At 38.7% G+C, this 14,244-nt stretch overlaps 1 protein-coding gene across 8 annotated transcripts in view; it reads right to left on the bottom strand.

Moving 5' to 3' along the window:
- LOC139951106 (kinesin-like protein KIF1A) overlaps nt 1–14,244 on the bottom strand; it is an 80,071-nt gene that overhangs the window by 21,252 nt on the left and 44,575 nt on the right. For 5 of the 8 annotated variants that reach the window (XM_071949940.1, XM_071949942.1, XM_071949939.1 and 2 more), the window contains 10 exons: nt 13,979–14,051; nt 13,030–13,141; nt 5,194–5,276; nt 4,488–4,556; nt 3,784–3,962; nt 3,292–3,441; nt 2,698–2,908; nt 2,225–2,315; nt 1,807–1,987; nt 78–171 (listed from right to left, as the gene is read on the bottom strand). In XM_071949940.1, the coding sequence (XP_071806041.1) occupies nt 78–171; nt 1,807–1,987; nt 2,225–2,315; nt 2,698–2,908; nt 3,292–3,441; nt 3,784–3,962; nt 4,488–4,556; nt 5,194–5,276; nt 13,030–13,141; nt 13,979–14,051 (1,243 nt within the window). Of the gene's footprint in view, nt 1–77; nt 172–785; nt 877–1,806; nt 1,988–2,224; nt 2,316–2,697; nt 2,909–3,291; nt 3,442–3,783; nt 3,963–4,487; nt 4,557–5,193; nt 5,277–13,029; nt 13,142–13,978; nt 14,052–14,244 lie in introns of all 8 variants that reach the window. The other 3 variants (XM_071949943.1, XM_071949938.1, XM_071949944.1) reach the window with 1 other exon arrangement.

The raw sequence follows: 14,244 nt of genomic DNA on the forward strand, positions 1-14,244 counted from the left end.
TGAAAGCACCAAGTCGTTTCCCCCCCCCCCCAAATAAAAAAACAAAAACGAAAATAAACTAAAAGTAACCGACTTACATTCTGCACAAAGTAAAAACCAAGGGGCATCCCGACCCCTTGCCCCTTGTTCTGAACGGGGGGTGTAACAAAGGCCTCGCGCCCGTGAAGCAGACTGTAAGAATCAAAAGGAACGAAAAGAACGCAACAGCGAAGAGCCGTGCAGGGCAACAACGCAATCAAAAAATTAATATTTTTTACAAATATTTGTGACGATGAGCACTGGTGAAGCAAAAGACAAGATGAAGGGTGTTTGAAATGAAAGAAAAGGAATACACACTGAAGTGGTGGAATTATTAGAGGGCGTGTCTGCTTGTCTGTTGAAATTAGGGTGTGGTCCAGGGAGGCAGAATATGTTTTTCAGTTTGGTAAAGAATTCCCAATTGGTAACAATTCTGGATTGGGAAAATCTCAAACTGAAATTTAGGTGTGGTTTAGAATCGGCCTATCATTTGCATTTAAAAAAAAACATTCCCAATTGGTAAACAATCCTGGATTGGGAACACCCCAAACTGGCAAAAACCTTTGGTGTGGTTCAGAATATCATTTGCAATTAAAAAAATAAGATTCTGTTTGGTAAAATCACTGACTGGGAAACCTGAAACTGGCAAAAATCCCCAGTATTGGTAATCACCAAGCCCATGGCAACAGACAGGCACACGCACCCTGTTTTTTATAACAGACAGACCACAGTTGGTTGCATTCTTAGTTGGGCCACAACCCACTTACATTCTGGACATGGTAAAAGCCGAGGGGTGGGCCCTTGCCCGTATTCTTCAACGGTTCCGTCGAGAATGCTTCGTCGTGGCGGTGGTGGAAGCTAATCAAGGGGAGCAGAGTTATGCAACAACAGGGTTCCAAGAAACTTTTGGTTTAGTACGGACCCTTCTTCTTCTTATTTTTCTTGGGGTCTTGTCAAAATCAATCCAGGATAGGGAGTCCGATAACTACTCTCCCATGTCAAATTTATATTGGATTTCTGTCAGACTGTATTTCATTGACAGACAAGGGTCATTCACTAATAAGCACCCAGTTCTTTGAAGCACCAAATACCAACCAATGCCAGTGCACCCACAGTGCTCTGCATTTTGTTTGGCTGATTAAATCATGGAGGTAGAAATATTTCCACCTCAATGCTTAAATGTAAACAAACTTGCTGTTTTGGAGCGATCTGGAAGGTTTGGAGGTCATTTAAGAAATGTACTGTGAATTTTTAGTGAGACCACCTGCTTGTTTTCTTGTAGAAAGCGATGTAAGTCCGCTGGTTGTCCTGGACTAATTTTGACAAAGCCCCTAATGCTTAACTTAAATTTCTGATGCTTTTACTGTTTGACAGTTCATCCCATTATTCATTGAAGAAACGGACAGTTAGCAATTAAAACCTGACCTTAGTTTAAATAGCACATTATTGTGTTTACAAAACTGAACTCAATTATGCTTACCAAATAAGGGTTACCATTTAAAATTCCATTTTACATGTAGCATTTGTGGCTGGTATCCTGCTTATTGTTTCTACAGTTGAATTTTTTTTCTTCTAAACACTAGCTGGCAGCAGACTTACCAGGTAAAATTCCATTGTTAAGGTCATTCTGAGCATGCTCACATCTCCAAGAACAATGGATTTACCTGGTGAGTCTGCTGCCACCTAGAGTCCACAAAAGTCTCCCATTATTCCCCTCTCGGAAATGTAGTTTTCGACTCCATAGGATGGACAACAATTCATAAAAAAATAATGAAATACGCGACTCACTTGAATTGGCAGAAAATGTCCGAGTACTCAGTCGATATCCCAGAAGCCTGCAGGACGGTGACTCGGAAGGTGAACTTTGACCCCAGTTTTAGTAACTCGTTCTCAGGGGCGTCCACCGTTGAGATGGAGGTCATACTATCAGTTGTGCTCATGGCCTCCACGTCTTGCTTCTCAATAATGTCTAGATGAAGAGATATCAAGGAATTCATAAGACATGTTATACTGATACTTCACGAAGGCAATGAAGGCGACCGCCTCCCTGCCCCCTGGTAAGTGCCTTCATGCCCTTGAAATGCTCCTGTAGAAATTTAGAATTTCCTCATAGGGTGCCCTTTACCATGGAGAAAATGCCTTGGTGCCCTCGCCCTTTCAAAAACGAAGCATACAGGCCTGAAGGTTAATGGATTATTTCACTCACCAAGATCGGAGTTTTCTCTCTGCCCCTCAACGATCCTCACTTCATCCTCAGAGACTGCTGATTGGCTAAGATTGGTGGGACTCCTCTTGAACTAAGACAACAACAACAACAACAATAAATAAGATATGGGTCAATCCATGTGGGATGACATGTTCCAACATTGATGTCAGTTCAACAGGAACTCCTATGCTCTGGCGCTTCATAGATTCTGTTGACAGGCAAAATACTTTATGAATACCTTAACAAAAACGTTTACAGCTTTTATATGAAGTAATAAAACCACAAGGGGAAATGAGCGGTTACATTTTCAATTAATTTTAGGTTGAACAACAGATAGTGACAAATAGGGTGACTGCCAAAATAGGGCTAGATAGCTCAGTTGGTAGAGCACCAACACGTTTCTTGAGGTCGCAAGTTCACGTCCTGCTCAAGTCAATTTGTCTTTATCCAAATCCAAAGCGCTTATAATTTACCTTCCTTTGGAAATATTCATCGTCATTAAATGCTATCTTGGCGGTTCCCGATTGGCGTACACCAGACCCATAGTCTGGTGCCTCTTCATCTGGTGATACATGTTGTACAGCAATGCGTAGGTAACCCTGCACATCTCCTTTCTCGTTAACGATGGCGACACGATGGACCAGGGGTACAGGGTACAACAAGTTGCTCAGATAAACAAACGCTCTGTACAACAAATATATATAAGAAAGTATTGTTTAAAGTTTTATGGTTATGGAATCAGGTGACTATCAAAAGAGACAAGTGTTAAAACGATAAAGAAGTAATAACATTGATAATTAGACTTGAATAGGGCTGACTGCTGTTATATAAGAAACTGTTCACTTTGCTAAGGCCTCAGGAAATTAATGAAATGCCTGATTGAAAAGGCAAGTTTTGAGATGTGAGCAAAAAGAAGCAATGTTTTTTTTTGTGGGAGGGGGAGGGGGGGGCTGCAACTGAGGAACTTCTATCTCTACAAGCTTTCATCCTGGTAGAAGGAGCCACAAAGCAAAATTGAGCCTTGGATCGCAAGAAGCAGTGATCTGTCGTTTAAGACCCTGACTTACCTCCCAACAAGTCTGAACCAAGGGAATCGATCGTAGAAGGGATCCTGGCAGGTCACTGCACTATTCTCAAAGGCAATGGCGGGTTCAGGTGTGGTGGGCGTGGCATCCGCTGCGTTGTCGTACATCTCTCTCATGAGCTCCAGACGTTTTCTAAAACAAACCATAACAAACAAACAAAAATTACTACTTAGATCTAAAAAGAACTGTCCTGCTTATTAAAGGAACACGTTGCCTTGGATCGGTCGAGTTGGTCTTTGAAAAGCGTTTGTAACACTTTGTTATAAAATGCATTTGATTAGAAAGATATTTCAAAAGTGGAATATAATGATCCACACAAGTATCACTCGAAATTGCGTGATTTTCCTTTTACCTCGTCGACCAACACGGTCGACCAGTTTGGGTGAGTAGTGCCCTGTGTAGATTTTTAAAGATAAAAACAAACAATTTTTTGTTCTGCTAACAAGTTCTACTTCCTTGAATCCTTACACATACCGTAACTTCTCCAGAGACCAGTAGTGTGTAGCGCCATTCTTCTTGTCGATGATCTCGATGGCGACGACGGTCCTTGGGAAGGGATGCTCCAGGATGTTGGTGTTGTCAGCGCTCGGGAGTAAGTCAGGAGACAGCGGGGAGTAGATGGTATCGGTCAGCAAGACAAACTGAAACTCCACCTTTGGGTGTCAAGAAGGTAGGAGGAACAGAGTTAAGGTATTGTTTCTTGTCTCTTAAAGGGAAGGCGTATGTCTCGTATTCCCTTTTACAATTAATGGAAACAACATCTTTGGTTCAAGCCAACATCAGCTTTCGATAGTAAAAAGTCTGGTTCATACTTCATGCGATACAAATTTTGACTTCACAGGGTTGAGCACATTCCAATCGATGCGAATTATTCATTGCAAATTTTTGACGTCAAAACTGGTATCGCATTCGCAGGAAGTATGAACCGGGCTTAGAGCATTTTGAGAAACATTTCACAGTAAGTTGAAACCAACGGTTCTTTTCAGAACCACCCCAACTCTTTAGAGAGAGTCATTACATGGTGTTACCGCAAACCTTTTTATATTTCTCAGTCAGTTTTCATGCCCGAAGTGTGAAACTGAGAAGCGTTACTGCAGTAACTATGATTAATGTTGTCACTTCAGGAACAATGAGCGTTTGTTACTTGTCTATTACTACACAATGGATCATTGTCTTACCTTTTTCTTGAGTTCCACACTGATAGCATTGGCTTCCTTCAGGAAGATGGCATTTCCCCACAAGTCATCCTGATCAAAACGAAGAGGAATAAAAACACACAGTCAGAGCAGTCACTTGCTTCAAAATAGATTTTAGTTTACCTCTGTAATATCTAATTTATTTAATTGTAATGCAGTTCATTTAATTTCATTCATTCCAACGGCTTCCACTGGACATTTGTGATGGCTTTCCGAGTGTTCCTGTCCAGTATTTCTTTTAACCAGAGAACACCCAACTCCCAAGGTCAGACTGGCCACTTCCAGGTGAGGGCTGCGCTCAACCCTCACCAGGGGCTGGTTGCCACCTACTCCTTGGGCTGAACTCCTCATTGAACCCAAGTCTCGACACTCATGGGGTGACAGGTCTTTTTCTGTAGCCGCGCCACGCATCTGGAACTCTCTACCACTTAATCTTCGATCTTGTGTTTGTACTGCAAAATTCAAGTCTCTTCTCAAAACTTATCTTATGTCACAGGTTTTCAATGACTAATTTTGTTGTGTCTGTTTTTCTTTGTGTTGTGTTTTGTTTTTGTTTTGTTTTTGGTTTTACTGCACCTTGAACACCCAGCAGGGTGGATATGTGCGCATTACAAGTCTTATTATTATTATTTATTATTAACTGCAAAGTCCTTTAAAACTCAGTAATGAAAAATGAAATAAGTCTTACCCTGATTGAAGTGAAGCGATAGTACCTCCATTTACGAATGACCCACGCTGCCAAAGCAAATTCCCTCGGGGTCCATGGATGAGCTGTTTGGACGGACGGAAAGAAAAAGAAGAAGAAAAAAATCATGAAAATGTTACGTTTTGTATACGATGTCATTAGGCTGGAACACAGGAAAGTTCATCAAAATTATTCTGACGTCCCCCAAAACCTGAATACTACTAAACTCTTAGGTTCTTAGCCTTCTAGACAGACTCTGCTAGGATCGAAACATCAGGCTATCAACTATTTTTTTCATTTCAATAATTTGTCGCAATAGAACTATATTTTCCCGATATTTGCAACATAACAACAACTTGTCTACAATCAGTCTGCAATGTTTAAACACATTTACAATAAATATCACTCAGAATTTTGTTTAAAACTCTAAAACAATATTTTAAAGACGTCCCATGATGTTAAAGGGAGAGGGATTTCATTAAGAACTTCATGATGTAAGACTTCAATTATTATTCATTTCTTACTTGTACTTGTGTGCGTACACTTTAGGTTTTACAAGAGTTACTAAATGAAATGGACAGCAAAATAATTGTTTCTTTACATCATGCACTTTATCTAAGAAAAATCGAAAGGGCGGGGAAAAAAGACAGAAAATTTACTCCTTTACCAGAGCAAATAAAGAAGGAGCAGACAGCTTACCTTCTCCCACAATGCATGTACACAAAAAGACATCCAAATTTTGTTACCATGGAAACAGAAACAAAAATAGCAAGATGAATGCTCCCTCTTAAATTTGCTCCTGGACATAAACAAAGCTTTGGGTGAACGGACAAAACAATAAGGAAAGAGAGAGAGATGCAGAAAAGAGTTCCCATCTAGGGGAACAGAGCCCAAATGGGAATGAATGTGGTCACACTCCATTTGGGTTAGTATAAAATGGTGACCCAGTTAGAGAAATACGTCCCAATTAGTAAAAGTTATACCCTGATGCGGGTAGTATGAAGCATACTATAATACCAATTTACAATTGGGATGCCAGTTGGACGCACTCCAGATATAGCATGCACTGATTGGGGTAGTATTGTCATTGCCAGAAAGATTGAATTGGGACCTGATTTGGATGAAAGTCCTGATCAAGATAAAGGTGTACCCCGATCGGGAGATTTTGCACAAGAAGCAGGGAGATATTTAGAATTACATCCAACATAATAGGGAAAAAGTTTCCATAATCTGTAAGATTTTCAAATTTGTTTATCTGAAAAGGAACAAATTTTCACTTTCAGGCAACTTTCTGCAGAATCAGGGAAAGTTGGCAGCTCTGTGAACTACTAGGAAATGAAGATTAAAAAAAATGAAAACTGGCAAAAAAGCGTTACTTTAAACTACTAATAACCACAGAAACAGCTAGAGCTACACACAAAAACACGGATAAAAATAAAATCTATACTATTAAAAGCGTAACCCGCGTCATCTTGGATTGAAAATTAGAAGGTCCAGTGGCATGGCATCCTTGTGGAAATCAACACGGTTAATATTCTATTATTATTTAAATGAAATTCTATTGACAAAAGCGATGGAGATAACATGTTTTAATGACAAATGAAATGTTAGAATGAAATGAAGTCAATGAACCGGCATGTACCTCAAATTCTAGGTTTGAAATGTTTTAATATTCAATTTATAGATTTGTAGTTTCACTTTGTATTCGTACTTTGCACAACAAAGTGAAACCAACACTCTACAAGTAAATTTGTTTGTCCATTTTGTGAATTTACCACTGAATCTAAAGACATCCACACCAGAAAAAAAAAACGATAAAAATATGCTACAAGAAGGCAAATACAGAGAGAAAATGGAAGATTTTTAACAATATTTGAGAAGTGTTTGGAAGAAAAGAACAGAGATTTCCGATTAAGTTTTACATCAGAAATTTAAACACACAACTAAAGTTCAAGTATTCCATGATGGCTACTTTACTAGAATGGGGTTGTCATCACCTAAACTCTCTTGATTGAGGTATGCTTCTACCTCAATTTGGCTCATTCTTCCATTACCAATGTTCAATGCAACAAAGCCCTATTGGTTTGATAACAAATATTCTACCCCGATTTCTAGAAAACTGGGTCCATATTTCCCAAATAGGGATACTGAAAGTTTGAAAATGAAAAATGAGCCATCTTGATAACTATCCCAATTTGGGTATGCTTTTACCTCGATTGGGTCCGTCTTCCCCCAAAGGAGATATTCATGGTCTCGATCGGGGGACACAAGGTGACGACAACAACCCCCTTCTCCAATATTAATAGAGCAATGAGTGCAAAAAGTAGTACATGATATAATGATAAATGATGAAAGCTTGTTACAGTTAAAGCACTAATTAGTAGAATTATAAAAACAAGAGAATAGTGCCCTCTTTGTTTCTATTGACAGAAAGATTGGTTTGAACTTTATCCAGGAGCAAATAAAAGAGCGAGGAGCATCCACTGCATTTTTTTGTGGTTTCCATGGTGACAAGTAAATTGGCGCTGCTTCTGGTGGTTTCCTATGGCGACAGGAAAAATGGCTGCCGGTTCGCTGTGGTTTCCATGGTGACAGAAGAAGCTGCTGATTGGTGTAAACATTTGTGATTGATGTCCCACAACTCTCTGTCTCCAAGGTTTGGTCATTGCAATGTCGCACGACGTTTTTCAGGCAGTTCCAGCAACCATCGTCAAAACATTTTGGTAGGTTTTAATCATTGCGATATCATGACACGACCTATTTTCCTAATGTAATTCTAAAATATTCACTAAATCCTAATATAGAATAAAGAATTGGAACAACCTCACAAAGAATAAGACTACATGATAGCTGTTTTTTGTGGACTAAAAATAAATGCCTGCGCAAAAAATAAATAAAAAATAAATAAATAAATACTAGCATCTGCACTACAATTTTAGCCTTGTCACCAATGAACACACGGGGTATGAAATGTCACACAACACTCCCTGGGAAGGAGGTGATTAAACTTAATACAGTCTTGATTATCACATACATTCCTAATTATCCAGGAATGCCCGCAAAATGCCCCCCTTCTTGTGAAGCAAAGGATTCTGGGTAATTCCCACCCAGTGGTTGTTGGAAAGGCGGCCCTGTGGATGCCACAGCGATTAAAGGGAAAGGCATGCTCTTCTCAAACCCCCCTAAGAAATTGACTCCCCAACTTCCAAACAAATAAATATTTTCATCAAATTTTGAGGGTATAAATCTGATTTGCACAATACCGAACACATTTCCCAAAATTATGAACAAAGTTTGATGAAACTACATTTGCAAAATTTGATTTGGAAGATGATAAAGTCAACACCAGATGCAGAAAGGATCCCTTTAATTTGATTTAGTGTGTGTGTGTAAGTGTCACAACCAAAACACATGGGATTTGAGGATCGTACGCTAAAGTAATTATCACAAGGAGCTTCAATATACCATCTGTTTGAGACACAATGCATGTGCTTCAAGCAAAAAAGGTTAAAATCTTGGTACATTTGTGATTTTTTTTATAAAAAATAAAGGAATGAGGTTTGGCAAATGCTGATTTATCGTCAAAATTCTAAAGAAAGATACAGCAAACGTCAGATGTGAAAGTTTTAGCTGAATACAGTGTCTATTTGCTGTGAAAAAAAGCAAAAACTATCACTTTATTTTCACACGAACCTATCCTCGTTTAGCGAGGTGGCAGTGCCACTTCATCTCAACGACAAAAACACAAATTATGTACAATCTTTGATCTTGGTTACTAATTCAGTCTTACACCGTGTACAGACTTTTATTCCTCAACATAAATACGCAACAAAACTCATATTAATATAATATATTGACGAGATTACTCATAAGCCATGCACTTTTCATTCGTTTTTTAAACGCACTGCCAGAGACACCGAGGTAAACCTTTCTCTTAGCAATAGGTATGTACTGGTTTTTTTTTTATGTGCATTGAGACCTACAGCTTTAATGTAGGTAAAGCAATAACAGAAAGTGTCTTGCTTACGGACAGAAGTGTCGAGAACCCACGCTCAGCTGACCAGAAACACCAGATCATGAGTTTGGTGCACTGAGCCGCTCGGCCATGACATGCCAATTTATGTGTTTGTTAGGCCTCTTTGTGATGCATGGCTTAGAAAGTAATCTTCGATTTTGCCCACTGAAATACAATGTGGTACATGATTGTGTGAATTAAATGTAACGAAAATAATGCTATGACTTAAATGTTTTTCTATAACATACACCATAAGGCAGGTATATATATATATTCAAATGCATAATTTGTGCAAATCATTTCCAGAAAATGCACATAATTATGCATTATGCTAAATAAAAAAAGATAACCCTAAATGTTTGACCGCCTATAAACAAACAATAAACGCACCTTCACTGTTATTATCCCCTACCATTTTAATATAAATAGTTGGTCTGAAATAATAAATATTGGAATAATTTTTTTATTCAGTTATAGAAAAATCAACGATTCAGCGCATAGCCGACATCAGTAGTGGTTCAACTCTTTTTTAAAGAGAAACGACACAGCTCCAATCATTTATCAAAATAAAACAGGCGCAAATGTTTCGGACATTTTTGTTTTGGTAAAGACAACGAAGTACAGATATAATATATTCTTACAAGCCAGGAAAGTTTTGAACTTTCAAGCAAAAAAATACTATATGAAGCTGCAAATATATATACAAATGTTACAATTTGCTCTCAGTTGAACTTGAAGTTCTGGCAATAAAATGCTTTTTTTTTTTAAGACTTGAATTTGTTTCACTAACTTTAATTCTGAGATGGTTTCTTTACCAAAGGTTTCTTCTCTTCAGTTTTACAGGCACAACACAGAAAGAAACATTTTTAAGATAACACAGAAATTAATCCTGAATAGACAAAATAATAAGTTTTCACATTGCTCAGCAATGTCTCAGGGTTACCAGTCACTCTTAGTGCTTATTGACCCATTTCACCAAACGTCATCATCCAAATAATCTTGGATGTGCCATTTTGGTGGTCAATGTCAATGTTTGTTATTCAGTGCGCATTTGACCACCACCTATTGACCACCAACATGGTGCGCGTGACATCAGTCGCCGCGTGTGACGCGCGTGAAAGGGGTCAATATGGTGCATACTTAACTGGTTCCCCGTTCCTAAACTGCTTAACAAAACCTCATTGATAAGCAGCAATATAAAATTAATCCCTGCTTGGTTCCATTAAGTGAGTATTAAGCACACTACCACAATCTCAATTAAATATCGCCATTATATTTTTTTTTAAAGAAAACTTCATGCAGTACTTTCCTCTAGTTCTGTGAAAAAATCACAGGCATTCAAACCAACGACTTTTGCAACTCTAGAACAGTGTCTTACCAACATTTGAATAAAATTGGTTTTACCCAACACCGATTTAGATAAGTACTGTTCACTGCTCACAGAGACCTGCAAGTCTACAGTCTTTATTCAAGGCATTAACTCATAATGGCAAAAGAAGACAGCAGATGGATCACGTACAGCATATGGGGCACACTTGGATGGAAAGGCTTGAATAAAGACTAAGGTGAGCAAGTGGAACATGTAACCCTGTTGATTGGTGGAAGCTAGGAGCACAGAAGTCTCTGATTGGTCAGTTTGCATATAATTTGCATAATATCAGCTTCAACCTCATGTTAGTGTGTTACGGTTATAAATCTTTGGTATATGTGGTCCTTGTGGTATAGTACTTTTAACAGACAAGGTATAACGACACTTTTCGGGCTACATGTAATACTGTTAATGCGACATCTTTTTTTAGCAGTCACAATACAAAAAATTCCCCTAACTTTCTCTTCTCTTCCTGAAAAAACCTAGAACGTTCACTCCAACGTTTTGTTTGTTTCAACTTCAAGAGTGTCTCCAAGGTCAAATTGAGTTTTGCGATGCGCTCATTTTCCAAATGGATAGATTCCATGTGAAACTTTGGGAAAATTACAAGTCTCTAAACCGCACATTAAAATGGTGTAAATTGTCATTCGATTTGATACTCTTTCGGAATGAAATTTGGAAATTGTCGTCACTGGATATAAGAAACAAATGGGTCTGTACATTACACAGAGGAATGTCTGCACAAATCACATGAGGTCCAATTAAATAGTATCAGATGAAAACGTCTTCTATCACAATTCAAAGTGCTCAAAATGTGAAGTCATCGAACATTTTTTTGATTTGGAAAAAAATTGCACTGGAGAGAGTGGCATTTTACACTATTTTAATGAGAGATTAGAGACTTGTAATTTGTTTCCCATTTTCATAAAGACTCTCTCTATTGGAAAATGTGTGCATCACAAAACTAAATTTGAAGTTGGAGCTACTCTTTAAGAATCTGAGAGAACTTCCATATGAAGGCACAGGTTACTTTATTTGTAAACTGGCTTAAGTTACGTGAACTAAACATACAAATATACAAAGTTATTTAGTCCACAAACACAATATTTGACGTCATCTTAAGATTCTCCAAAAGTATCAAAATTATTATCAAAAGTAGAAAAAAATTATTGAGATACACAGGACAACAGTCTACACAAATCACTCAGAGAATTTACTTCATGGTAGGTAAACAAAACTGGAATGCAACTCAGTTAAGATAGGAAAAATAGAAAAGTATGTTAATTACGTTATCTTACAGTTTTTAAGTAGAAAGCCTATCTAATCAACTTCAGGTAAATGAAACGGAACTCGATCCGGTCTCGTTATCGAACAAAAAATGACTAAGTGTGAATAATTACTGATAATTAGGTATGATCTGGCAAAAAATGGCTTGCATTGCACTATGGGCGGGCACATGTAAGAAAACATGGCCCAAAATACTGACAATTGTTACCGCTTTATAAAGATTGCTTTTGTTTTACGATCCAATCTTTCCAAACCACAGCGTCGACTCAAAACCCACAAGTACATTTATAAAAAAAAATATGACAGACCACCAAGCATCATTTACAGTACAGATAACAATATTCAACATTTGGAGACGTGTGGGAGATCTTCATTTTTTTTTTAACCAAAAGTCAAGAAATTCATCCAGGAAGGAGATGTCTCTCCGTTTCATGAAGAATACCAACTTTTTCAAGGATCATCAGAATGTCTTGAGAACAATCGACAAAGAACGATGAAGCCCTTATGAAATTCCGACCCTAAAGCAAAATGTTTTAACCGATCCGTTCAGCAGTAGAAAGGCCAATTCACCTTGGCCCAATTTCATAAAGCCTGTTAGCACAAAAACTTGCCAAGCACAACAAAATCCTGCTAAGCAAAAATAGGTTTACCAGCCAGAATACCATACAGCTACCATGGCTGTGACTGGAACCCCACTCATTTCTTACTTAGCAAATATATATCCTCAGCAGAATTTTCTGCTTAAAAGCTTTATGAAATTGAGCCCTGTGACATCATGCATGGATTCTCAGTGTGGCTGAAGCCTTGATATGGGTGTAGTTGTTGTTCATGTATGTCAAGAAATCTGTCACACACGACCTTGATTCATCTTAAGATGGGTTGTTGATACCACCATATTGATTTGTATTGTGACACCACGGTTTGCTAAGCAATTAAGATCAATTCCCAATAGAGATCAATCTTAACTCTTTGTGAAATTGAGCCCAGTTCTACAGGTATATCCCCCCCCCCCCACGTTGACCCTTGACCCCAGGGGCTTGCCGTTACCTCAGCTCGACAATAGCTACAAAGTAACAACTGACAAGAAATAAGAAAGACACTATGAATACAGAGAAGCTATAGATGTTCCAGAACAGCATGGCCAGGAAGACAATAGTCAGGAACTTACTTTCCAGATTGTCCTCTTCCTCACCGCTCAGGTCTCCAGGGGTGGTGTTCCCAGAGAGAAGGGACTGCTCTTCCACCTGGCGCTGGAGGGCTTGCAGTTTGCTCTCGTAGTCCTGCAAAGGAAAGAACCGAAGGAGTATTATTGTGGGACTTTAAAAACAAAGTCAAGTTAGAGTTTAGGGTAGAGGATGCAGTTTGCTCTCGTAGTCCTGAAAAGGAAAGTACCAGAGGAGTGTTATATGACTTTAAAACAAACTCAAGTTAGAGTGTAGAGGTAGAAGATGCAGTTTGCTCTCGTAGTCCTGCAAAGGAAACCAACAGAGGAGGGTTATTGTAGGACTTCTAAACAAACTCAAGTAAGAGTAAGGGGTTGAGGATGCAGTTTGCTCTTGTAGTCCTTTGAAGGAAAGTAGCAGTGGAGGGTTATAGGAATTTAACACAAATTCAACTTAGAGTTGGAAGTAGAAAGTAACAGAGGAGTGTGATAGGACTATAACACAAACTCAGGTTGGCAGGAGTGGTATCTTTCATCGCCTTCCACCTCTAGGACCCTGGTTTGAATCCCACCTGGGGCACTAGGTAAATTGGGTTTTCAGTCCCTACCTCACTGCGTGGGTTTTCCCTGGAACAAGTATCTGGGGTTTTCCTCCCTCATTTAAAATTGAGACTTCCTTCCTGATCTTCTCACCATTGGGTCATTGGCTAGTGTAGTGCTCAAGTTCGTTTTTTTTTTTTTAGATTACTAGGCATTACAACTAGACCAACTTTACAAATCATTTGCATTTTGTTTAAGCCCTGCCCTCTGGCATCAGGATGACTGCTCTCAAAAACACAAAGTTTGCAAAACTAAATGTCCTCAGGAACTTCAGGGCTTCCTTTTAAATACTTTAACTCAACATCAACATTTCAAGAAGGTTAGTATTTCTGAGTTGACCTCAGGTCATCCTTACCAGTCTCTGCTGTTCCAGCAATTGATCTGCCTCCTCTTTTTCTTTCTTGTACTGCAGCTCCATTGCCAGCAGCCTGATGAAGAGATACAGGGGGTGAAACAGCAATACATGGAATAGCTAATGATTGGAGAAAGGATGGGGTAATGTGAGGGATTGGAGGTGAAGGCGGGGTGAAACATCCTCTTTACGTGTACCTATAGTAAACAAATATGTTTCATAAAGGAGCTCAATACCAGGGGCCAATTTCATAGAGCTGCTTAAGCAAA

The sequence above is a fragment of the Asterias amurensis genome, chromosome 18, assembly GCF_032118995.1.
Source record: "Asterias amurensis chromosome 18, ASM3211899v1".
NCBI classification, from domain to species: domain Eukaryota; kingdom Metazoa; phylum Echinodermata; class Asteroidea; order Forcipulatida; family Asteriidae; genus Asterias; species Asterias amurensis.